Raw genomic sequence first — 25,160 nt, forward strand, 5'->3', positions numbered from 1 at the left:
GAGAGTTGGCAAAGCCTTTCTGTGGTCAGACTGGACAGTACAGAGAATATCCCCATTAGATTTCTCCCCCTGGATGTTGTTTACTGCCTGAAGACTGCTCCCTTACAGAGCTTGCTCCTACTGAGATTTGGTACATCTGCCTCCTTATTCATTGGTATATAATAACTCTGCCTCTTTGTTTATCTGTAGGTAGTAGTCCAGCCCCCATGTTCAGCTCATGTTCAGCTCATGCAGACCTGCGCCTTCCTCATTTTGAGTACCTGCTTCACCATTTTGTTCACCCCTTTCTCTGTGCTGCCCTCATCCCAGGGTCTGGCATTTTATTTTCTGTATATTTCCAGAGCTGTAGAAGGTGTTCTTTTGACTTCTAGACTGTAAGCTCACAGCTGCTGTCAGAGTCCCAAGACAGTTCGTGTCACCCCAGAGAACTAACTGGCTCAGTGGTTACGAGGTCAAGCATGCTTGCTATTGCTGTTGGCCTCTGTCTAGAAAAATGTCTTAGTCTTCAAGTATATGCCACAAGCTGGGTGGCTTATAAACAACAGAGTTCCCAGAGTTCTAGAGCCTGGGAAGTCCAAGGGAAAGTTGCCAGCAGATTTGATGTCTGCTCAGTCTTGCTTCCTGGTTCACACAAGACCTTAGCTGTGTCCTCATACGGTGTAAGGGGGCAAGACAGGTCTATCTGGTCTATCAGGGCATACAATGCTTGGTTCCTGTTTGTTATACAAGCATCTTAGTTGCTGTTCTTTTTTTGTGAAGAAATACCATTACCAAGTCAATTCTTAAAAAAAAAAAATGAAGCATTTAATTGGTAATTGGGGCTTGCTTACAGTTCCAGAGACTTAATCCATTATCATCATGGGTGGGGTGGATGGTAAAAGGTGTTAGAGAAGTTTCTGAGACCTTTACAGTTTGAGCCTTGGGAGGGGGTGGTGAGGGAGAGAGAGAGGGAGGGAGAGAGAGAGAGAGAGAGAGAGAGAGAGAGAGAGAGAGAGAGAGAGAGAGAGAGAGAGAGAGAGAGAGCCTGGCTTGGACTTTTGAAACCTTAAAGCCTGCTCCCAGTGACACACTTCCTCCAACAAGGCCACACGTCCTGATTCTCCTGATCCCATCAAAGCATCCACTCCCTGGTGACCAACCGTTTAAACATATGAGCCCATGGGGGCCACTGTTGTTCAAACCACCCCAGGTATCTATTCCTGTTGAAACACAACCTGTTCACTTCTTAAGGAGCCCACTCCTTCACAGTATCTCCTTGGAGGTTAAGATGTAAGACTTTTGAGGAGTGTCCCTCCTCATCCTTGCCAGCATGTGCTGTCACGGAACGCCTGATGTAAGCAAACTGATGGAGGAGAAGTCTTTGGCTCACAGTTTCAGAGTTGTTTATAGTTTATAGTTGTTTATAGCTACTTGGTTCTGTGAATGTCTGTAGAGCACTGTGGTGGTAGAGGAAGGTGGATATGGAGCGGACTGTGAAGAGGGTACTGAGCAAGATGTATAGCTTTGAAAAGCGCACCCTTCAGTCACCGATTTCCTGTATCATGTAAAGTCTTCTGGAACCTTCCAAATGAGTGCCACCATTTCAGAATATGCATTTCTGTGTTTTTTTTAAGTATATTTACAGACTTATTGAACAGTATCTAATTTCAAAATATTTTTAGCATACCCAAAGAAACTCTGTACCCATAAATTATAACTCCCCATTCCTCCTTCCCACTAGCCTCAGACCTTTTCTCTGTCTCTTTCATAAGAAGATAATCATGTGGTTTTTGGCAACCGGCTTCATTCTCTTGTCATGGCATTTTTTAGGGTTCGTTGTGTGCTCTATAAGCACTTCATTGTTTGGCTATACTATATTTTCCCATCCATCCACTGATGGATGTTTGGGTGGTCACCACTTGTGATTATGAGTAATGAACTTTTTGTGTGGGCATATGCTTTTCCTTCTCTCTGGCTTACAGCTATGGGGGGGGGATTGATAGATGGTTCATGTATTTAGCATTTTCAAAGCTGTATTTTATATTAGTGCACCATTTTATATTCCATCCAGCAGTATGTGAGGGTTCTAACTCCCCCAACTCCCTGAGAAGGTTTATAATTGTCCTTTTTATTTTTTTAAAATGTAAACATCTCAGTGTCTATTGTCTTATAGCTTGTTTGTATTTATTTGTTTGGATTTTTTGAGGTAATCTCTTATGTAGTCCAGACTGATCTGGACTCACTGTGTGGGCAAGGCTGGCCCTGAACATCCCATCTTAATGCCTCTGTTTCTCAAGTGCTGGGACTAAAAGCACCACCATCCTAATTTTATATCTGTTGCTGTGATAAGGTAGCTCAACCTGAAGCAACTTAGAAGATGAGGGTTAATTTTAGCTTACAGTTCCAGGTTACAGCCCATCATTGCAAAGATGTCACAGCGGCAGGTATTTAAAGCATCCAGTCTGTCACCTCCACGGTCAAGAGCAAAGAGAAGCGAATGTGTGCACACTTGCATGCTTGCTTGCTTGCTTGCTTGCACTCAGCTTGGTGTCTCCCTTCTCCTATACCTAGGATACTTTGCTTAGCTAAAGGCACTGCCCTTCCTGGGCTGGGTCTTCCCACCTCAATTAAAGGCAATCAAGACATTCCTGAACAGATATCCCCACAGGGCAATTGGCTCTAGATAATTCCTCAGTGAAGCATCAGTCAACAGACTAGCTACAACAGCCAGCATGCCTGTTTATTTAGTCTTAATAGTCCTTTACAAATCTTTGCGGTTACAAAACTATTTCAAATTTCTTAATGTTTCAGTGAAAGAGCATATTACAAAACCCAATGCAGTAGCTGTTACTAGGTGTCCACTTCAGCAGCACTGAGTGCATCCAGAGGGCTGTAAGAATATCACCACCACCCATTTCTAGCCCTTGCCATCACCACAAACTGAAAAGCTGTTTCTATTGCACAACCACTCTCGACTTGTCCTTTCCCCAGCCCTGGGAAAGCCTATTGCCTTTATCTGAGTTAGCCTGTTCCATGTATCTCATAGGTGAAATGTTTATCACAGTTTCCATTGTGCCTGGCTTAATTTACCCAGGGATGCTTTTGTACGCCATCCATATTGTGATTCATGTCCACAGACTCAGAGTTTCAGACACATGGAAGAAGGACGAAGGCTTCCACAAGTCCAAGTGTGGTTGTTGATGGTGTGTGCAGAAAATGACCACCACAGCTTTCTTCTTGATATTTACAGCCTGAAGACGACTCCCCCACAGAGACTGTTTCTTCCCAGAACAAACCTGTCTCCTCCATCCAGCCGTATATCATAACCCTTGCCTGCTTGTTCATCTGTATGAAATACAGCTTCTTGTCCAGCTCTATGCGATAGCTCTGCCTCTCTGTTCAATCTATAGAGAAAGCATGCTGAGCTTCTGCAGTAATGTGGTCACGCCAGCAGAGAGCACCGACCATCTAATCCCAGTTTTTCTGCATCTGTCTGTCTGTCTGTCTGTCATCTGTCTCTCTGTTTGTCTGTCTTTTCATCTTTTCTTTATTCCTTCACTTTCCCCATTGGGTCTGTCCTTGGAGCTGTGCTGGATGTGACACTTCCTTACTTGAGTTATTTTGTAAGCAGTTAGTGTGATCTCAAACTCCCAAGGACACATCTCCCATCCCAGGAACCTCCCCTAGGGCTTTAAGGCTCTGGGGTGAGTCTCCAGCTGGGGACCATCTCTGCCCTTTGTCTGCCCAGGATTCAATGGCATCTTTTGCCTCATGTCCACATCTGGAGATTCTTCTGAATGTGTAACGTCCTATAGAGATCCCCCCTACAGCAATGAGAGAGACCTTCTGAGGGGCCCCCCTGTGACGCCACAAAAAGAGGAGGCATTTTGCTGCTGCTATTGTTTATCTGCAAGGCACAGGGTTCCACTGGGTAGCACAGAAAATCCAACTTGCTCCCAGGTTTATTCTAGCCATTTCAATCCAGCCATGCTGCCTGCCATTTTAGTGGCTTGATGTTTTAAATAAGGCTACTCCACTCTATTGTTTATAAGCTATAAGGACTGAAGTCATGCTTATCCAGCCCATGCTGTCTTGTAAGGTCTGCATAGCTGCTTGGGATGAAGTCCACTGTTCATTCATAAAAAAAGTTAAGGGAATTCCACTGACTTCCCAGTTATCTTTGTATCCAGTTCTCTTAAGAAAGTACAAGGGAAATTATCATCATGCTCTTGACTTCTTAGATTAAAACCTTGGAACAGACCAAAGCCATTGAAGATTTAAATCAATCCCGAGACGAGCTGGAGAAGATGAAGGAGAATGCAGAGAAAAAGCTCATGTTGGTCATGTCTGAGCTGGAAAACACAGAGCAGGAGGCTCGAGCACACCAGGAAAGAAGCAGAGCCATGATAGAGTTGGCCAGCCTTGAACTGAAGACCCTGAGGAAGTCTTTGGATGAAGCGGAGAGGAGAGGAATGCAGGTAGATATAAATCTTCAGGACAGGACAGGATGGTTGAAAAGCTATATGCATAGTCATACTTAAAGCTTTGGACTGCTTTGCGAACTTGTATGCCATCCGTGTGCAGGACCATGCTTAGCTCCCGTGTGGCCTTCTAATTTTGCATGTGTGCCTCTAAAGAAAGCATTAGTCATACATTTCTTCCAACACAATGTGTAGCGGTTTCTATATCATCTCAACATATCTGCCCACTCCCCAGCATCTTTTTGGCAAGCCAATAATCATTATGAGTTTCTTGGCCAAGAAGAGCAGTTCATGCTTCATGGCATAGACTATAAGAAAGAAACAAAAACTAATGCTCTTATCAAAGCATTAGAAAGCTAGTGTGAATCCTCGTCTGGGGGTGATGAGATGCTTCCAACTGCATTTGATAATTGTCTGGAGATTGCCTCATCACATTTAATGTTAAGCAGGCCTTGGAGCTCAGAGAAGCCGTATCTCCCACAGAGATCAGTTGCAGGAAAACAGCCTCCAATCTCCAACAGTGGCACAGACTTCATGGTTGACCAAGCACAGATGTAAGCCATAAAAAAAGTACACGCTGGCTGGCTGGCTGGCTGGTTACAAGGAGAATCTTATCTCATGAGCACATCAGGTCAAACATAAAGAACTCTGTCCCGGGCAGTCTGACCCCTACTGCTTTTGACTAGTGTGTCACTTTCTGAAGCTGAAAAGGGCAGAGAACGGTCTCTGGTCCTAGGGATTTTTTTTTTCTTTCCTCCACTCTGCTTTGGCTCATGTGTCAGGCAGAGCTGGGAAGAGCCAAGCTCTAAGGGCAAGCGTTCTCAGGAAGAAAACATCTCAGGAATTGTGAGTTTTGGCCATATTCAAGAGAGTGGGAAACTCTGAGGGAAGCGCTTGCATTTGGGAGACTAGACTGGTACCTTATTCTATTTGGGTGCTTGAGCAAAGTGTAGGAATCAGGGCAGCTCATAATAAGCAGGGCAGTTATTTCTCTTAGGTCTATAGGTTTGAGAGTCAAGTTTACATATGATGTCTTCCCAAACCCTCAAATGGTAAAAGCTGTGGTTATCCGTTGATAAGGATACCAATTTTGTCTTAGAGAAGCCAACATCATAATCTCAACCAAGCCTAATTAGCTCATAAAGCCAGTACCATCCCACCGAGGATGATGCTTCCATATACACTTTGAAGGTGTGGTGTGCAAATAAGAACCTCTCATCTCCCACGCTGGACCATTCATGGGAAGGAAATTGGAGATAAATGAACATGGGGTTGGCGTGTTTGGATGGTGTTCTTCTGATGGCACTCCGTCTGCAGGCTGCACTCTTGATGTGCATGCCATCTTTTCTGAAATAGAAGATATTTAGTGAGGGCTTACCTAAATACCCCTGTTTTGTCTATGGTAACCTAGGGCAATGGAAACCACCCTGGGAGGACGTGAAGAGAGGCAATATATCGGGGGTTGGCCTGGTGATGCTAGGTACTCAAAGGCTAAATATAGCAACCCCCAGAATAAGATTTACTACAACAGTGGGGCCCATTATAACCATTGCCCCTGGCTTCTACTTTCCCTTTACCATACACCTAGTAGCTTCAGATCAGCCCAGTGTTAGAACCACACACTGAGGCAGCAGTCTTTGGTTTAAGAAGGACCGAGAAGCCCTCCTGTTTTCAAAAGCTTACTCCTTGTCTTGAGTTTCAGAACCCCATTTCCCTGTTAATGTCTCAAATGCAGAAATGTTTCTCCACTCACATCAACATTTGTAGAGTCCCTTGTCAGGCCACAGAGCGTGTTCTCAGTTAATCGTTTTGCTCATCCAGGATTTCTGAACAGACTTAGTGAGGTCAGAGTCTCAGAAACGATTGTCTCTTGTGTGTGTGTGTGTGTCGGGGGTCTCGTCTCAGTAGCAAATGCACACATTGACTCGCAAGAGATTATGAAAATTCTGAGGCTTGGGGAACCTGCAGGGATTTTAGAGATCATTTAGCAGGCAAGCCTACTTATTCATAATTTAGAGAACTCAGGGTAGAGTGGGTCATTTGCCTACCTCATGCAAATCTAAGGGTTCCTTTCTTGCTATTGTTGTTGCACTTGACCCAGCAATGGTGGTGTGTTTTTGTTTTTTCTTTCCCAGCTAATGTGTCTCTGCTTGCTATTGCAGCTGGCAGACTTCAGAGAGGTGGTTTCCAGTATGCTGGGCTTGAACATGACCTCTCACGATCCTCCCGACTATGAGATCATCAAGTGTCTGGAAAGACTGCTCCATTCACACCGCCACCACCACCACCACCACTTTGTTCCCTGTGCCTGCCTCCAAGACATGGCTGCTGAGCAAGGCAGCTGCTCACACTGCCGTGTGGAAATTCCGCATTGATCACTTGCCTCCCTGAGGGAGGAACTAAGGGAGGGGGTACGATTCTCCAGTTGTGCAGTTCATACATTCCTCATATTTTTGAAATTCAGCCATAGTGTGTGACTAATATATTCTCTGATGACTTACTAAGAATATATCACCTGTGAAAAGATCTCCCAAAGTGCCATCCCTAGGGCCAGAGAAAGTAAAGGCACTTGCTGCCAAGCCTGGCAACCCGAGTTCTGTCCTTGGGACACACATGGTAGAAGGAAGAGAAGTGACTTTTGCAAGCTGTCCTCTGACCTATACACATGCTTTGTAACTTAAGTGTTTACACACACACACACACACACACACACACACACACACACACACACACACAGAGTAAGTGAATGTAAAAAAAAAAAAGGCCAGTCCTAGATAAATATTCAGCACTAAAACCACCTATTACTTAATTAGTTAGCACATTGAGACCTACAGGAATCCCTAGATTCATGCCTACATTGGGACATATGTGCACAGAGTTCAGAAAAGCAGAGCATCTTAGCTAGAGTATTACTGATGAGTTTAAATCTTAAGATACCATGCGCAGAAGTTTTCTGAAAATATTACTTAAAATTATTTTATATTTAGGTGTGTGTGTGCGCGTACGCGCAGGGGCCAGCAGACACCATAGAGAGAGTGAGATTCTTTGGCATTAGAGTTACAGGCACTTGATGTGCTTGCTGGGAACGGAACTTAGGTCCCCTGAAAGAGTAGCAAGTGCAGTTAACCATCTCTCCAGCCCCACAAAACCTGTCTGTCTGTCTGTCTGTCTGTCTGTCTACATACAATTTGATACATAGTATCTGGACCTGTTTATAGATTTCTGAGTGGCCTTCCAATCCACACATACAAGGTGTAACTATGAGATCACGGTAACATGGTAGAGTCTTAAAACATTTATTTACATGCTTTCCAGAGCCCAGAAACAATTGAACTAACTCAATGCATGAGTTGTGCATGGTTAGTAGTGGAGCCAGGATGTACAAGATAGAGGCTGTACCACTTGTAACCCACAGTTTCAGATTCAACTTGGTTTTGAGGCTGATAGGACTTGCTGGAATGAAGGAAGGAAGGAAGGCAACTCTACGATCAGGAGGAGACTTCTAAAGGCAGCAGAGTTTAAAAAGTGACTCATTTGAATAGCCCTCACATAGGACTGAGGCACGGTAAGAAATGTGTATGCATTTATTTATTTATTATTATTTTTTTTGTTCTTCGAGACAGGGTTTCTCTGTGTAGTCCTGGCTGTCCTGGAACTCACTGTGTAGGCCTCAGGCTGGCCTCAGAAATCTACCTGCCTCTGTCTCCCAAGTGCTGGGATTAAAGGCATGCGCCACCACTGCCTGGCGTGTATGCTTTTATTACTGCTCCAAATGGCAGCTTTGAAAGTGTGAACAGGGCTAACCGCAGTTCTTTAAAATCAAAATCTCTCACCCAAGCCTAGGTTGATAGGATGGATAAATCCTCTTAAGTTTCATTCACTATATTAGTCAGGGTTTTACTGCTGTGAACAGATACCATGACCAAGGCAAATCTTATAAAAACAACATTTAATTGGGGCTGGCTTACAGGTTCAGAGGTTCAGTCCTTTATCATCAAGGTGGGAGCATGGCAGCATCCAGGCAGGCATGGCACTGGTGCAGGCAGAGCTGAGAGTTGTACCTCTTCATCCAAAGGCTGCTAGTGGAAGACTGACTTCCAGGCACCTAGGGTGAGAGTATTATGCCCACATCCACAGGAATACACCTACTCCAACCAGGTCACACCTATTCCAACAAGGCCATACCTCCAAATGGTGCCACGCCCTGGTCCAAGAATATACAAACCATCACATTCACCAATGTATAAAATACTCTTAACAGTGAAGGAACATTTTCATGGTCTTGATTCTATCATAAATAAATTCCTCTCATCTTTCAAAACTTCCGTTGGATAAATATATCGTAAAAAACCATATTCTTAGCATTACTGACAATGTTTTCTATTGGATAGTTTATCTTCTTTTAAATATATGAAATATAAACCTATAAATTGTCTCTGATTGTTGTGTATACGTGTGTGAGAGAGCAAGAGCTACAACTGTAGAGTGGGGTATGCACACGTTTGTGCAGGTGCTGTGCCTTTGTATGTGTATAAAAGGCCACCAAAGGACATCAGGTTCACCCTCTATCCCTTTCCACCTTATTTCCTTGGGGTAGAGTCTGCCATTGAACCTGGAGATAGGCTGGCAGCTACTGAACTCTGCCATCCTCCTGTCTCCCGGGGCGGAGTGACTGATCCAGCTGGAATCTGAATTCAGGTCTTTATGCAAGAGTCATCTCTCCAGTCCCAGCTTGTATCTTTATGTGTCCGATTAACCAACCAACCAAACAAACAAACAAAACCACAAACAGCTCTAGTGCCTTACAACATTAAGAGAAAATGAGAAATTATACAGCTAACTCTTGTCTCACAGCCATGAACAAGGCACAAGCTGATTCAAGACTACACACGATAAAGGAGCCATAGCAACCCATTGCAAAGCTTGGAAAGATATACTAGTTTGTGACAAAAGGCATAAGAATATTCTTGCAATAACTTGAGTAAATGGCTCATCCAATATATTTTTAAAGTTATACTGCTTCCTTCAGTCACGGGGGTGTACACATGGAATCTCAGCCCTCAGGGCACTGAGCCAAGAGGATTGAGTTTGAAGTCACTTGGGGCCACATCGTGAGTTTCGGGCAAGCCTAGACTACAGAGTGAAACTCAATCTCAAACCATGCTAACAACCAAACAACCAACTTGTTAACTTATTAGCCATTCCTCCTGCAACCCTTAACAAAACAAATAACCATATTAGGTTAGCTTTTACCTCCTTTTGCCGGACTGTATGTGTCTAAAGGAATAAGTGTATTGTGTTTTTTTCCTTTTGATTGGTCATGAATTACCTATTAGGGTTCATGTAAGAGACTAATAATAACTCATAGTAGTTATCTCTGTGCTTAATCATGTGAAATTTCATTTTGTTTATCCACATATATGGCTCGTGTTTAAATAACAATTCTTGATACATATATTAATATTCCAAATATGTAACCTAGAGATGTCCAGTGAAAGGATATGTGGCATGAGCGTAAATAAATTCTGTGCCTGCAGATAGTTCACGCACACTGTAACAGTTTGTTATTTGGGCAAACTGAAAATGTGTTAGCATAAAGCCCTGTCCTTCATGTCAAAATGCCAGTTGGTTGCTGGCCTTTCCTTTGTGCACAAATTCCAGAGTTGGCAGGGCTAGCTTCACATTTCTGTACTATGTTTTGTTTTTCTATAATATCCATGTATATTTTATATCATGCAATAAAATGCATTTGATGAACGTGATTTTTAGATGTCTTAAAATATTTAATACTAGCTCGTTTAACAAGGGGAATTGCTTCTGAGGTTATTGTTCTGGTCACTGAGACATCTAAATATTTTCAGGAAATATCTCACAAAAAACTGTAAGATTTGATCCATCTAAATTTCCAATCTGGGATACTAATCTCTTTTGGGATTCTGCAGAGGAGTGGCCAGTGGTCTAGATAAGGTGGTGCTGGGCTTAAGGGCTGTCGAGATCTGTCATACTGACGCTGTAATAACAGCATGCAGAAGAAGTATCTAAATTTTATTGTGTAACATTCTATGGTGACTAACCTTTAACCTGGAAGGCTTTTTCCAATTTCTATGGAAGCGTGTATATGGAATTACCTTATAATGGGGCAACACTTTCCCTACTGGATACTAGAGACTAACAAATAAAAACCCCAATGCCAGAAATGGGTTACCTCTTCTAAAGTTTTTGGTTAGCGTGGCCTGGTGACCCCCAAAATATTGCAGTCTACCATCAAGGCTCTTGGATACTCTCCAGAAGTTGATGGTAAGATCCTATTACTGAAGATGCCACAAAGGAGTTATATAAGACACAGAGAAAGCAAGCTGGGATTCACCGGGAAGCTTTGTCCCTTCTGGCTAGCTTTGTAGTGCTGGAAGATACTTTGCATGCTACCAGAGGTGAAAAGTAACTGTTAATCTTATCATCCAACTGAGAAGCCTGTGAGCTACAATAATGACCAGTCAAGGCAAACCCATGGTGCAACAGCCACATGAAAGTCATGTGAGTAACCACACACTTTCTGATTGGATTTAAGGACTAAGCTGCAAGACCAAAACTGGGTGTGGCACTGATACCAGGGGCTTTGGCTTAAGGCCTAGGGGAGAAGCTACTACTATTACCATGATAAATGAACATGGTTTATTATAGATTACTGTGTCTCTCAACCCTTATCAGGGGAGCTTCTTCTTCTTCTTCTTTTTTTTTTTTGTAGTAGATGGAGATGCATCACTGTGGAAGACGGTGTGGATAGAGTCTTAGAGCCAGAAGCAGTGGAAGACTATAAGGGAGCAGTGTTTTCCAAACACAACGAGTCAGTTGCAAGCATGAACTCACAGAAGTTGATACAGTGTCTTAGTTAAGGTTTTACTGCTGTGAACAGACACCATGACCAAGGCAAGTCTGATAAAAGACAACATTTAATGGGGGCTGGCTTACAGGTTGACAGGTTCAGTCCATTATCATCAAAGTGGAAACATGCCAGCATCCAGGCAGGCATGATACAGGAGATGCTTAGAGCTCTACATCTTCATCTGAAGGATGCTAGCAGAATACTGGCTTCCAGGAAGCTAGGATGTGGGCGGGTCTCAAGGCCCACATTCACAGTTACACACCTACTGCAACAAGGTCACACCTCCAAATAATGCCACTCTCTGGGCCAAGCATATTCAAACCGTGACATTCATCATGCACAAAAAACAGCACAAGCCGAAGACAGACAAAGCCCAGTATGAAAAGGGAGAGTGGAGGATGATGTCTTATCCCTCACCAAGTAGCTATTGACTATTGATAACTGCTGGGAGAAGGGGAATCAGTTTTCTTTGAGTGTGGTCCCTGGCAAGTTGACCATATTCCAGTGGAAGGTGGGACATTCATATCCATGCAGCCTGCACTGATTGGAATATTAAAATCTGTACCACCTCTCCTTCCCCCAGCGCTTCACCTCATACTCTCAAATAACTGTTTGCGTACCCAAGTTTCCCAGGCAGCCCGTTTCCTCCTCCTCGCCAATCTTCTCTCCATTTGAAGACAGCCTAGACTCTATGGCTCATTTCTCTAGTTACTCCCTTCCTAAGACTCTTGACTTCTTTTATTGCTCTTTCTTCCTCAACTTTGAATTAATACCAGTGTTTCTGCTGGTTTGTCTGCCCCACTGAATGAGGCTGGAGAAAAAACACATAAAATCACAGTTAAGTGGCATCCCAAATCTACAGCCTGTGATCTCTGCAGAGCCCTCTGTGCCAACTGGTCACCCTACACTGTTTTCCCAGTTGGATCTCACTGCCATTTTCTGAAACAGCTATTGAAAATGTTCATTTCCTCACTGCCTTTCTCCCATCTCTTCCTTCTTCCTTCTCAGTGGATAATTCCCTCTGATTTCACTCAGAAAATAAGAGCCATTACATGGCTACCACATCCTGATAACACTTTTTGCGGTGTACATGCACACACATCTTCTTTCTTCTTCCTTCTTCCTAGTTTAGCTTAATGCCATGGCTAGCCTGGACACTCATATCCACAGCAACCAATTCCCTCCAGTTGAATGATTCTTTTTTAAACGTTGGTATTCCTCAACCAATTCATAGCTCATTTCCATCATATTTAGACTTTCTCAGCCTCTCCCCTCTTAAAACACCATTGCCCCTTTCCCTCAGAGCCATCTCTCCCCTTTTTATTCCTGTAAGTTTGAGCCCCTTGAAGATGCCATTTATACTTTGCCTTTCTGGGTCCAACTCACACCATACTATCACTCTGCCACCTGGCTCTGGCAGCATCCACATCTGGCTGGGCAAATCTTTGTTCTTTTTAAAATGCTTTTCTCACTTGAACTTTCTGAAGGACCAACCATCCTTTGCCTTTTCCTCTTTCTCAGGCTTCCATGCTGTGATAGTCAACTCAGTTTTTTACCTACCTCTGTTCACCTGAGCAAGGTTACTTGAAGGTTATAAGAAACAAAATGAAGACAAGAGATTCATGTAAGGTGAAGTGGGAGATATAAGCATGTGTGGGATGCTTGACCTCATAGTCAGAGCTTTGTGGACAACACCCAGATGCTATGGAAACCAGATGGTAGTAGACTGCCTTAGGGTTAGAGGGCCTGGGCAGCTCTTTGTTTCAAATCTGCCCTTTGGTCCTGTCATGATGGTTCAACTTTCAGTTCTGGTCCCGCCATTTCACCCAACACTCAACATCATCTCCCTGTTTCTCCTGTCACCTCGGGATTCTGCTACTGCCTGTCCCATTGTTCATGTTTTCTAGCACATTCTGGGTATTCTGTGTCTTGCTGTCTTTGTTTCCACTTTTGATGGGTCTTGGCTTCCTTCTCTCTGTCTCTTCTGGAGACCATGGTTGGGTGTTCAGTCACTCTTGAACATAAGGTGCCCTTGATGAACAGACACATCAGTGACAAACCTGTAGATAGACTGTCCTCAGAAAGGGCACCTATCTCTGGTCCAGCCCACAATGGTGGAGTCTTGTGCCTGTCTCCTGAATGGGAATGTTTCACAGGAATTTGTCCTCTGCCTACCTCTTAAAAACATGATGTCAGAGAAACATTCTTTTTGTACCTTGTCTCCATCTGTAAAATGGATGGGTTACTTCTGTGTTTGAAAGGTTTCTTGCCAAAAGATGCTAAAGTTGTAAACTCAAGTGTAATGTAAATGGGGCCCTACTTTAAAATAAAGTATTTATAGATGATCACATGAAGATGTTATTAGTGTGAGCCCTGATTAAAAATAAAGACAGTTACTAGGGGAGCTTATGCATGGCACCTTGCCACTTGGCTCCACCTGGGGGTCACTTCTTGATGAACTAATAGTGACTCACAGAGAGATCTACGAATGTGTACAAGTAGCCCTCTGCTCATAGTCCTGGGCCTTTCTCCTAGGTAGAAGGATAAAGAAGGTGCTCCATTTGTAGTTTAGGAAACAGGCCTTCAGAGCAGTGAATCTGGGAAGAAAGGGTTGGGGGTAGAACTGGGAAGAGTGGAGAGAGGGGAGGCTGTGTTTAGAGTGTATGAGAGAAGAATAAACAAAATAAATAAAAAAATAAGAAGATGGCTTTCTAAATGGGAAATATGGGCACAAGCACAGATGCAGATACAGGGAGAATGTCATTCAAAGATGAAATTAGACATTAAAATGATGGTTCCTCAGGTAAGAAGCCACATTATCAGGGAGCTAGGCAAGTGTTTCTACCTCTGAGTTACATCCCTGGCCCTGAACTGCTAATTCTAGATCTGCCCAGAGTTGCTGGCTTCTGACAACTCACATCTAAGTGCCTCCTAAGGACTTATGTCTTGCCCTTCTTTCACAGAACTTTTACAAGGATAGATCTCATTTAGTGAATGGGTAATATAGGAAAACACAGAGTTGGCATTTGTCCCTCATGGTAGGATACTCTGGAAGGTCCTCTCATCTTTAAACCTTTCCTTCAGAATAAGACTGTGGGATTGTTAACTGTAAGTGTCAGCGTGACCCAGCCTAGAAGTACTTTGGAAGACAGTCACAATTTGGGAGTCATCTAGATCAGATTATCAGGTGGAGGACTGTTTGGATTGCTAGCTGATGAGGGAAGAGTCAGCACACTGTGGGCGGCACCATTCCCTAGGAAGGGTGTCCTGAACCAGATGAGAGGAGCAAGCAAACAAGCAAGCAGGCCTACATGCATCATTACTCTGTGCTCTCAACTGTGGCTTCAGTGTGAACGGCTTTAAACTCCACCCACTGTACCTTCCCTACAGCAACGGGCTTAACCAGAATTGTAAGCCAAATTATCCCTTCCTTCTCCAAGTTGCTTGTTATCAGCACATTTTATCCTAGCAACAGAAGCAGTACTAAATGGTCATGCTTCTGCTGTAATCACAGCACAGTCCCAACACACCCTAGCAAGCCTGGCCCCCCACTTTTTCACAAGTTTGGCTTCTCCATCTGCAGCTGACCAGCTCTCTACCTAACAGTCACTTCAGGAAACCTGAAGGATCAAGATAGATTCACCCTATATAAATGTAGGTCTGAAGACAGTAAACCATCTTGGTATCTTCTGTCAAGTAGCTTTATCAACCTTACAACTGTCCCTCCATCACTCAGGACTACAGTGCCTATCAAACCCCCTAAACAGCGGAAACACAAATATCGGTAACAAATTATACTTGCTTCTTTCACAAGTCTCCATGGCGACTCTTAACTAAGTTCTACTATAATATTACGAACCAGAAAATAACCATTTATTTTGTTAGTATTTGCGTGTGTGTGTGTGTGTGTGTGTGTGTGTGTGTGTGTGTGTGTGTGTATTTTCCTGTCTTACACATTTTATTAGGTCTGGGAAAGGGAAGACAAGCAGCCCTTGTCTCTTCCATCCACTTTCTGTTTGCTGTTGCCATTGATGGGATGGTTCACATGTTTGGGGGAGGACAGAAAGACCCTGTTCTTGGGCTGGGCACTGAGATGTGCCACATAGGCAGAGATCAGTGCTGCCAGGGGCCAGGACTCAGTGAACCAGCAGCAGGTCCAGCAAGATGTAATCGGCAAAGGAGATCTGTTCACTCACATCGAAGGCTTTGCCTCCCTGTTTCTGGGACAGGGGGGTCTCAAAAGGCTTCAGGTGTCCAGACAGGGCCTAGCATAGTCCTCCTTACCATTCTTACAGTTGCTGTAGATGAGGGTGATGTATATGCAGTGGAGGTCCTCCATCCCATCATTCACCATATCTACCTGTGGCCCTACTCTGGTCTTTTTTCTATAAAGCCCAAAGGAGTGGTCCAGGTGTCTCAAGATGACATTAGATTAGTAAAGGGTGAGGTCTCTGTCCTCAAACTTGGAGAGTGGTCCATAATAGACAAGTGGGCTTGAGGAAGCCTTCCATCCAGGTATCTTTGGTAACTTATTCCTCCTTCCAGCTCTGGCTCTGGACAGCCAGCAGTGTGTGTATAGTTTCACAGTACCCTCGAACTGGGAAACAACAATGCTGTTGTGTAGATGGCGGTGTAGACTCAGTATTGCATATATGGTGAGCCTTGTTTTTGTTTGTTTGTTTGTCTGGTTTTTTTTTTTGTGTGTGTTTTTGTTTTTTTGAGAAAGGGTTTCTCTGTGTAGTCCTGGCTGTCTTGGAACTCACTATGTAGATCAGGCTGCACTCGAACTCACTGAGATCCTCCTGCCTCTGCCTTCCGGGTGGTGGGATTAAAGGCATTGCATCACCACTGCCCAGAAACATCATTTTGAATGTTCTGTGGTTTAACACTTCACAGTACAGAATTGGTGGTACTTAACAATAGGACCAGCAAGAAGAGGTCTGTCATAGGGTGTAAACACAGAATCCTCTGAGGACTGAAAGCACGGGAGTGCACAGAGGAGAATGGGAATAGAATATGCAGAAAGCCAGTACACAGAATCACATGCTACATGATCAGGAGTGATCTTTTCCAGAGTCATCCTTCTTGTCACCGATCCTAGATACCATCCACTGCACCTGCAGGTATTTGAACCAGGGTGGACATGCTGTATACCTTCCCTCTCAGGGACCACAAATTTATTGAGCACACCTTGTATTCTCTGCTAATGATGCCACAGAAAGCCAAATGTGCCTACCATATGTCCAACAGCAGGAGATGTGGTAGAGACCACTGCCAACATCCAGATCTCACACTTAGGCATCTGACTGGCTAAACTCAAGCGGCATCCGGAATCGCCTCCTAGAGCATTCCAAGAACTACAGAACTCTCCTTGTCAATGCCAGAGGCACTGAAAGGCATACTGAAGATTATACCTCCAACTTTTAAACATGTTCTTTTATCAAATTCACTTTATTCACACAGCCACACAATCACATCCATGAAAAAAAAGGATTCATAGGAAACTGTGACGTATCCTGCTATCCCATGCTGTGTTACCCTGTGTGAATCTGTTCCATCAAGAAATAGTGTTTTGGAGCCGTTATTTCATGACCTTCTAGCGGATGGCAACTGACAGTTTGGAAAAATACTTTATGGTAAGAGGAGAGAAATGGATGTTGATTGCCAGTCACAACATCCCCAATTCTGTGCTTCTCCCTGCTCTGTTCATGAATTAACAAAGGGGATGCAGGGTCATTTGCATAGGTATTCAGCATCAAAAGTTAGCTTTCAGAGGATGGAGGAGCAGGAAGGTGTTGTCAGAGCAGAGTGTTTTCATTTGTAAACAAGAGCGAGCGCCATGATAGCTTTGTGCTGCCAGAATCCTACTGGCACTGCCTGGTATGCGAATAGAGGGAAAAGCCATCTGTAACTTTAAGCTTTTAGTAGTAGAGGGTGGATCAAGCCCACACAGTGGTCTTGATGCCAAGTGCATGGTGGGTTACCTGCTGGATACCTAAGGGGAGAAAAGGCTTGACTTTCATCCAGTTTCTGATTTTAATGTAGATATAAAACCCAATAATTAATCCTTAGAGCGCAGTGGTGTATATTGAATGGGAAATGTCTGGCTGGCCTCCTGTACCATGTTTTGAAGTAATTGTTAATTTTACTGTTAAGATTTGCAAAAAATTTAATCCTTTAATGTATAGCTTTTAGATAAAAACCTCATATTTGTTAATGATTAAGGCTTTCAATAAGAATGATTTCCTTATATGCAATTGCTTTGAAGATAGTTTGTTTTTTAAAAAAGAAAAGCCAATCAAAGAGACAGGGCAAGTAGTCAACACATGGCCATGCTATGCCAAATGGCATTTCTACGTACACGAACTCATACTATGCTCGTCAGGAGTTTTAGAGGTAGGATTATGAGTCTCATTTTTACAAATGAGGCAAAAAGGGATAAAGTGGTTAAGAGACTCACCCAAGGTCATTAAAGTAGAAAGTGGTAGAATGTGAGGTTATACCAGTTCTAGCTGGCTCACAGCCACACTTTGTGAATATAAGTGGAAAAAAAAATCTCAAAACAGACTTGATTAGGAAGACTATAATTTTTATGTTCTGGGGGAAAATACATGCTAATGGATACTCAAGCTACTCTTTTTTATCTGCTTCTCAAGCCTTATTTTGTTCTTTCGAGGACCTTGACATCTTAAGTGCAACTGAAGAACTGAAAAGATAATTTGCAGGCTTTATTCTAGCCTTACATTTTTCAGGGTTCTCTTCTGCTTGCGACAGTGTTTAAAGCATCTAGAGGAATTTGCATGTGTTACGAACTGAATGTCAGTACCTCCTGAAAATTCATACGTTGAAGTCCTAATCTCTACTGTCTTGGTATTTTCTGGTGGAATCTTTGGATAGTCATTTTCTCTGGATGAGGGCATGAGGGTGGAGCTCCCTATGATGGGATTAGAAGAAGGAGAATCATCCTTCTCATCCTCCTTTTCCTCCTCCTCCTCATTACCACCACCACCACCACCACCACCACCACCATCATCATCATCATCATCATCAGCAGCAGCAGCAGCAGCAGCGGTGACAGTGGTGACAGCGGTGACAGCGGTGACAGTGGTGACAGCGGTGACAGCGGTGGCAGCAGGTGGGGCTTGCTCTCTGCCTACCATGTGAAGGCATAGAAAGGTGGTATAGGATGAAAGACAGGAGAGAGTCCTTGCTGGAACCAGACCAGGCTGGCATCCTACCATTACAGGCTTGCAGCCTCCACAGTGGTGGGAAATAAACGGATGTTGGTTAAGCCATCCACTCTATTCTACTTCTGTCAGTCATGGTTGTCTGAGTTGACTGAGGTAGCAATGAGTCCCTCAAACACATTCACCCTGCAATGGAGTGCAGTGGCCAGTCACATACATATGGCATTGTAGCAATGGGAAGAATGTTCAACATGTGAATAATGCTACCAAGTATTTATGCTTTTCTTAACTCAGGATTTATTCTTATGGTTTTCTTCCTTTGGCAAAAATACATAACACAATTAAAATACAAGAGCTTAAGTCAGTGGGGTTCCTCACCCATGTAATTTGTTCCTGTAACCCTCAGCACAGGGGCGGAGCTCAGATTAACATCAATATGACCTATAATTTATGACTTCGGAGGACATTACCACATACTTTTGAGAATGAAGCTTTTTTTTTGCCTAGGTCAAGAAATTATTTTTAGAAATAACTCTTGGATTCTTTCCTATATATAAGTTAATGTGCACTCTCCATAGGCCTGTTGAGAGTCCTCACAAGGTGGCAATGCCGACCTTTAGGGTTGACGAAATCATGTATGTGCCTCTCTAGCAAGGAAACGGCAGAGATTCCAGATAATTTCTGAAAAAACACTAGATTTTAATCTTAAGACTGAGAGTTACTGTTCATTTATGAGACAGAGTCTACAGTGAGCATTTTGTAAGCTTTCTCAAAATTAATCTTCTCCTGAGCCATTGGGCAGTTGGCAGACATTCTGCTCAGCCTTGCTTTAACATCAAAGGAAAGAATGTATGATGTGAAAAGCGCCTGGTGCTAGTTCCCACACTGGATGAGCTCACCTTGGAGTCATTCACTTTGTGTATTACACCTTGCTTTTGAAGGTCCTCATTTCTCAGTATGTGTGCAAGTGCGTGTGTACATGAGTATGTGCTAGTGTGTGCGTGTGTATGCACAGGCGTGTGTGCTGGGTGTGAATGTGTGTGTGTGCGCACGTGCTTGTGTGTGTGTGTGTCTTGTCAGTGCCTGCATCGGCCCTCTATGAGAGTGGCTATTGAGTCTATGCATAGGTCTCAGTGACTCAAAAGAGAAGAAAATTAGGAGCTCTTTCTGAATCCATGCACTGGGTAGCAGGTCAGTTCTGGGTTCAGCCGGATGTTAAAAACTAGTTTTGAAAGCCACATCTCACCACTTCAGTGTGATGCTAGATTTGTCATGATTGCGACAAAATCCTGGAGAAAATCAGCTTTGAGGAGGAAACCTTCATGTGGCTCATGGCTTCAGAGGCTCTGGTCAATTGTCAACTGGATCCATTGTTTCTGGGACATAGAAAGGCAGAAAACCATAGCAGAAGGCCTTAGATAAAATTGTTCACCTCACTGTGGACAGGAGGCAGAGGGTAATGGACCGGAAATGGTCAGGACAAGAAACCCTTCGAATGCATGCCCAGGGATATACTTCCTTTAACCAGGCCTCACCCTTCGACAGCTTCACAACCTCCCAATAGTTTCTTCCAATTTTGACTCTATTCAGTGAGTTAACCCAATGATGAAAGCAGAGGCCATGTGATCCAACCACTAGCCCTGAGCTTCCTATGCAAATTGTTCTTTACTGGCAACCATATCTTCAGCACTCAAGACTTTGGGGAAGACAATTTATATCTACTCACCTTATGCAGAGCATATGATGGCAAACCAAAGACAGGATTCTACTGAAGTCTAGCTTAGTGACTTGTGGGTTTGTTAAATTTTACAAGTACTTATGAGTTTTACATGTTCAAGGAGTATGGGTAGGGGGTTGCTTACAAGAGCATGGGGTGCTAAAGGCTGCTGCATCATGGAAAAAGACCATTCTCACATGGTTGATGACTCTTGAGCATCTCGTATCTCTCAGGAGTTCACTTGCCAGAGACTCTTCCTTAGCAGCTGTTACTGTTTATATAACTGAAGTCTGTCGATTCTAGGAACTTCCTGGGACTTGTGAGGTTTTTTTCTTTACTTCCTCAGCTTACCTCCAGGAGGCAGTGTTTCAGTTAGAAGGAAATGCTTCATAACCTTGGATCACAGGGATGTCCTGGTATTGATGCCCAGTGTAGCCCTTCTCCAGCCCATACTTATTTTTGTCACTTGACCTGCTTTGGGCCATGGGACACTGGCAAGTGTCCTGCAAGCAAAGACCTGGTTAACAATTGTGTCCTGGATCTCACCCTCTTTGAACCTAGATGTCTTACAAGAAAAGAAAACAAAAAACGAAAAACAAAAAAACCCTGGCCTTTTCTTTTTGAAAAGTACCCTAAGATCATTTGCACAGCGAGGCCCAGCCCAACCAATATTACAGTTGAATTCAATCATTAGTACATTTTCCAGCTAAATTTAGCCACAAGGTCATTTTGGTTATGATCAGAGATGCCAAATCAACCCTCAGACCCATGGGAAATAGTAGGTGATGCAGTTTTAAGCCCTTCATTTGGGGGGGGGAGGTTGCTGTGTAGCAACTAATGACTGAAACATCCTCTGCCATGTCATAAGATGGTGGGACCTCACCTTGCAGCAGAACTGTGCTAATTGGACTGAACATGCTCTGTCCCTTGTGCAAATGGGGAGATAGAGGGTGGGGACTAGGGAAAGAGACTTCAAAGAGCCTAAAGCCACACTATTTTTGGTCAAGAAATTCATCCGAAGACACCTGGGTGGTTTCCTGAAGAGAAAGCCAGCATCATGGCCCATGGAAAAAGAAAAACAAAACAAAACACAACAAAACACCAAAGAATCACTCAAAGACAGGAACACCCACCACCTCTCAAAATAACTGCACCCGTGTTACCATTTGCCAGCAGACTAGTGTTTATAATAGCAAAAACAGGACAATTTATATTTTTAGAAACCAGTATTTTATTTGGAAAATGTCAGTTGTCATTTGCACCCTAAATGGTGTTTTTTCTAAAATGTGTGGTTGGTAAGATGAGTTAGGTAGAGCGTTGGGTTATTTTAAGAGAACTTTGAGCAGTTGACTAGGCATTCTGGGAGATAATTGTATTTGACTGAATATGGTTATTTCTGCTTTGTAGCTACAGAGATCTGAAGTGTAACATGTGGCATATTTTTCATCACATGTACAGACACCATTGTATCCTCTGACTCAGTTTCTCTTTTCTGAGTGGCTTTTTGTTCACTGTGTTTGGATGCAGGTAGGTCATTGGAAAGGATCAGAAATCTTCCTGGGGAAATCCATGTAGTTTGTGCCAGAGAGGACAGGGATGCAAAATGAAAATTCGTTTAGGTTTTAAGTAGCACACTTTTTGAGAGTAGTTCTGGAATCATTAAAACAAACAAACCAATCAAGTGATCTGTACAGGTATTTTCACATACCCTGTATCTCTGCTTTTTCTGTTGCTGTGACAAAATGCCCAAGGGAAGTAACTTAAGAGAAAACCATTTGTTTTGACCCACAGTCCTAGCCTTCATATATACATATATCCACCATAATAGTCCATAGAGAGTAGTTTAATTATCCTAAAATCACATGTTCTTTCTCTCCATCATTCCTTCCCCTCAATCATTGTGTTAAGTGAAGTCAGTCAGAAAGACAAATATCATGTTTTCTACTATATGTGGAACTTAGCTTAAATTATGTACTTGTGTACTTAGCTTAAATCATGAGAGGGGAGGCACGTGGAAAAAGAAAGTAAGTGGTCATATGTTAAGAAAGTGGGAGATGGGAGTGGGGACATATCAGTGAAGAAAAGGAGGCAGCCAGAGGGAGCAGGTTGGGGCAGTGGGGGAGAGGACCTGTCTATGAAACATACATTGCGTGCTGACTAAAACATTAATAAAAAATAACCTCCTCTGTTCGAGAATCGATCTCCATAGAATGTTGATCCTGAGTGTGTGTCTCCAGGGCAGAAGCACTGGCCATGTTCAGAGTGAAAGTGTATCTCACACAACTCCTCAACGGCCAGCCAAGTGTCTTTGTGAATCTACTACAAAAACACAGTGAGTTTTCTTATCTGATGCTTAGCCTGGGTCCCACCGGCCATTGCCACTGTGTGATGCATATAGACAAGGGTTATCACCTGTGTTCTCTCTAGGCCCCTTTCTTCCTCTAGTCATCCATACTCTCACCCATGTATCTGTCAGTCTGCCTTACTCCCCTTCCTATCTATTCAGAATAAGATCTCTCTCACCTATTGTTAAGTTTTCCGGAACTAGCTGTTCTGTGGATTCTTAAGATAGCCAGTTTTCCTGTGTGTTTGTTTGTTTGTTTGTTTTTGTATAACTAGAGCCCCCAAATGTAACCTTGATCCTTCAAGGTGTTTTTAGATGTTGCCTAGATAATGCATTCCTAGTGTTCATAAAACCCAAATATGGCCCAATAGCTCATGAAGAAAAGGAAAATTGGCTACACCTTGAATTGAAATAATATAGATTTAATAAACAGTATATGAACAGACTCTCCCTGAGAATAGTAACAAAAACATCAGGTAAAGCTAAAGTTTCCTTCACTAACTCTATTCCATTTTCCCATCCAAATACAACTATCAGTTTTACACACACACACACACACACACACACACACACACACACAGAGAGAGAGAGAGAGAGAGAGAGAGAGAGAGAGAGAGAGAGAGAGAGAGAGAAAGAGAGAGAGAGAGATCTTTAGTGGGGGATTATTTTGGGGTTGTTTCCTTTCCCTCTTCCTCCCTTCCTCCCTTCCTCCCTTCCTCCCTTCCTCCCTTCCTCCCTTCCTCCCTTCCTCCCTTCCTTCTTCCCTTCCTCCCTTCCTCATCTCTCTCTCTCTCTCTCTCTCTCTCTCTCTCTCTCTCTCTCTCTCTCTCTCCCTTTTCCCCGTTCTGTCTCATTCAACAGCCCAAGCTGGCCTTACCACTTGCCAATCCTCCCGCCCCAGCATTTTCTGTGCTCAGCTTTCATTAATTTTTTTTTAAATAAAATTTTATTTGTTTCTGAGATAGCATCTTGCTTTGTAGTTTAGCTTGGTCTTGAACACTTCTTTTGTAGATTTATTTTTATTTTAAAATTATGTGTAGGTCTGTGTGGATATGCACACATGACTTCAGGTGGTACAGAGTCCAGAAGATGGTACCAGATACCTTAGAGCTGGAGACTCAGGAGTTGGGTGCTGCAAACCACATTTGGGTCCTCTGCAAGAGCAGCAAACATTTAACTGCTAGTGTCCTGATCTTGGATTCTTCATCTTCCTCAGCCTCTTTATAACATCAGGACATTAGCCTGTTACATATGAGCAGAGAGATTCCCTGTTTTGTTGCATAATGCTTAGCCAGCCTTTTTGTCTGGGGAAAGAGATTTAAAAATCACATTTGCAGTCTTCCCTTACTTCATCTTTATCTCTGTCCTTTCCTCCTCCCTCCCCCTCGCTCCCTTCCTCCCACCTTCCCTTCCTCTGTTCCCTTCCCCCCTCTCTCCTTCCCTCGCTCCCTCCCTCCCTCCCTTCCTTTCCTTCCATTCATGTAGAAATTAAGCATCTTTAGAGCCCATAAAAGGACTCATGCGCAAACCGAAGTCTCACATGTAAGAGATGCAGCGGCAACTGCTAGATGCCAACATTTCCCGGTGTAGATTCTACTTAGAAAAATTATGTTCTGCTTAGTGTTATGTTTAATTTTCTTCTACTACTTTGTCTTTTCATTAAAATTGACCTAAGTTTTTATTAAGTGCAGATTCGACTTTATTGTTTCAACAAAGTTCCTTTTTAAAATATATTTCTTGAAAGGGATGTTTGAATTGTTTTTCTCCACTGAATTCAAACGCAATCCTTATCCTATGCCAGGCTATTGAATATGCTTGGGCTTCTGTAAGCTTGCACATTGCACTGATGGTCTCTTACTAATATAACTTCCAGTGGGCTCTCTTTTTCCTACTTCTCTTCAAAGAGAGACAGGTGATTTTCTGTGATTGCTCTTTTAAAATATCTCAATTTAGAGATCTTTTTATGCTTGCAATTACAGTTGCATTTGCCCTGTTAAGTTTCTGAATCTATAACATTCTATATTGTCATAGATCTATATTGTGTGCTATCTATTCTTGCTATGTAGACATCTGGATTATTCATATTCTTTAGTTTTCATGACTGGGCTAGGCTTCGATTATATTATTCTGAACTGTACAGAAGAGAGGAAAGCTCCTTTTTTTTGTAATTTCTTAAAATTACTTATAATTTATTTATTTTTTGTTTGTAAACGTTTCACCTGTGTGCGTGCATGTGCACCTTATGTTTGCTAGTTTCTGCAGAGGTCAGAAGAGGCAGCCGGATTCCCTAACTGGTGTTAAGGAAAATTGTGAACCACCTTGTGAGTGCTGGAACCAAACACAGGGCCTATGGAAGTGCAACCGTTGCTCTTAATGCTGAGTTTCCTGTTCAGCTCTGTATGAAAGATTGCTTGGCTGTTTTACAATTTAAGATGACAGCCAACTTTGTGATTGGGAAGCTTATAAGAACTTTCATGTCTCAAAAAACCAAAGCCAGAACCAGAACCAGAACCCAAACTAACCAAACCAAAAAACCGAAAGCTGGGTGGCGGCGGCTCATGCCTTTAAT

The 25,160-nt window shown here is 43.0% G+C and overlaps 1 protein-coding gene and 1 pseudogene across 4 annotated transcripts in view; one reads left to right on the forward strand and one right to left on the reverse strand.

Moving 5' to 3' along the window:
- Ccdc170 (coiled-coil domain containing 170) overlaps window positions 1-10,222 on the forward strand; it is an 81,984-nt gene extending 71,762 nt beyond the window's left edge. For 3 of the 4 annotated variants that reach the window (NM_001370992.1, NM_001370993.1, NM_001195672.2), the window contains 2 exons: window positions 4,221-4,457; window positions 6,623-10,222. In NM_001370992.1, the coding sequence (NP_001357921.1) occupies window positions 4,221-4,457; window positions 6,623-6,835 (450 nt within the window). In that variant the 3' untranslated portion in view covers window positions 6,836-10,222. The remainder of the gene's footprint in view (window positions 1-4,220; window positions 4,458-6,622) is intronic. The other variant, XM_017313751.1, reaches the window with a different exon arrangement.
- On the reverse strand, window positions 15,356-15,956 carry Gm3266 (predicted gene 3266; annotated as a pseudogene).

This window comes from Mus musculus, chromosome 10, assembly GCF_000001635.26.
Source record: "Mus musculus strain C57BL/6J chromosome 10, GRCm38.p6 C57BL/6J".
NCBI lineage: Eukaryota > Metazoa > Chordata > Mammalia > Rodentia > Muridae > Mus > Mus musculus.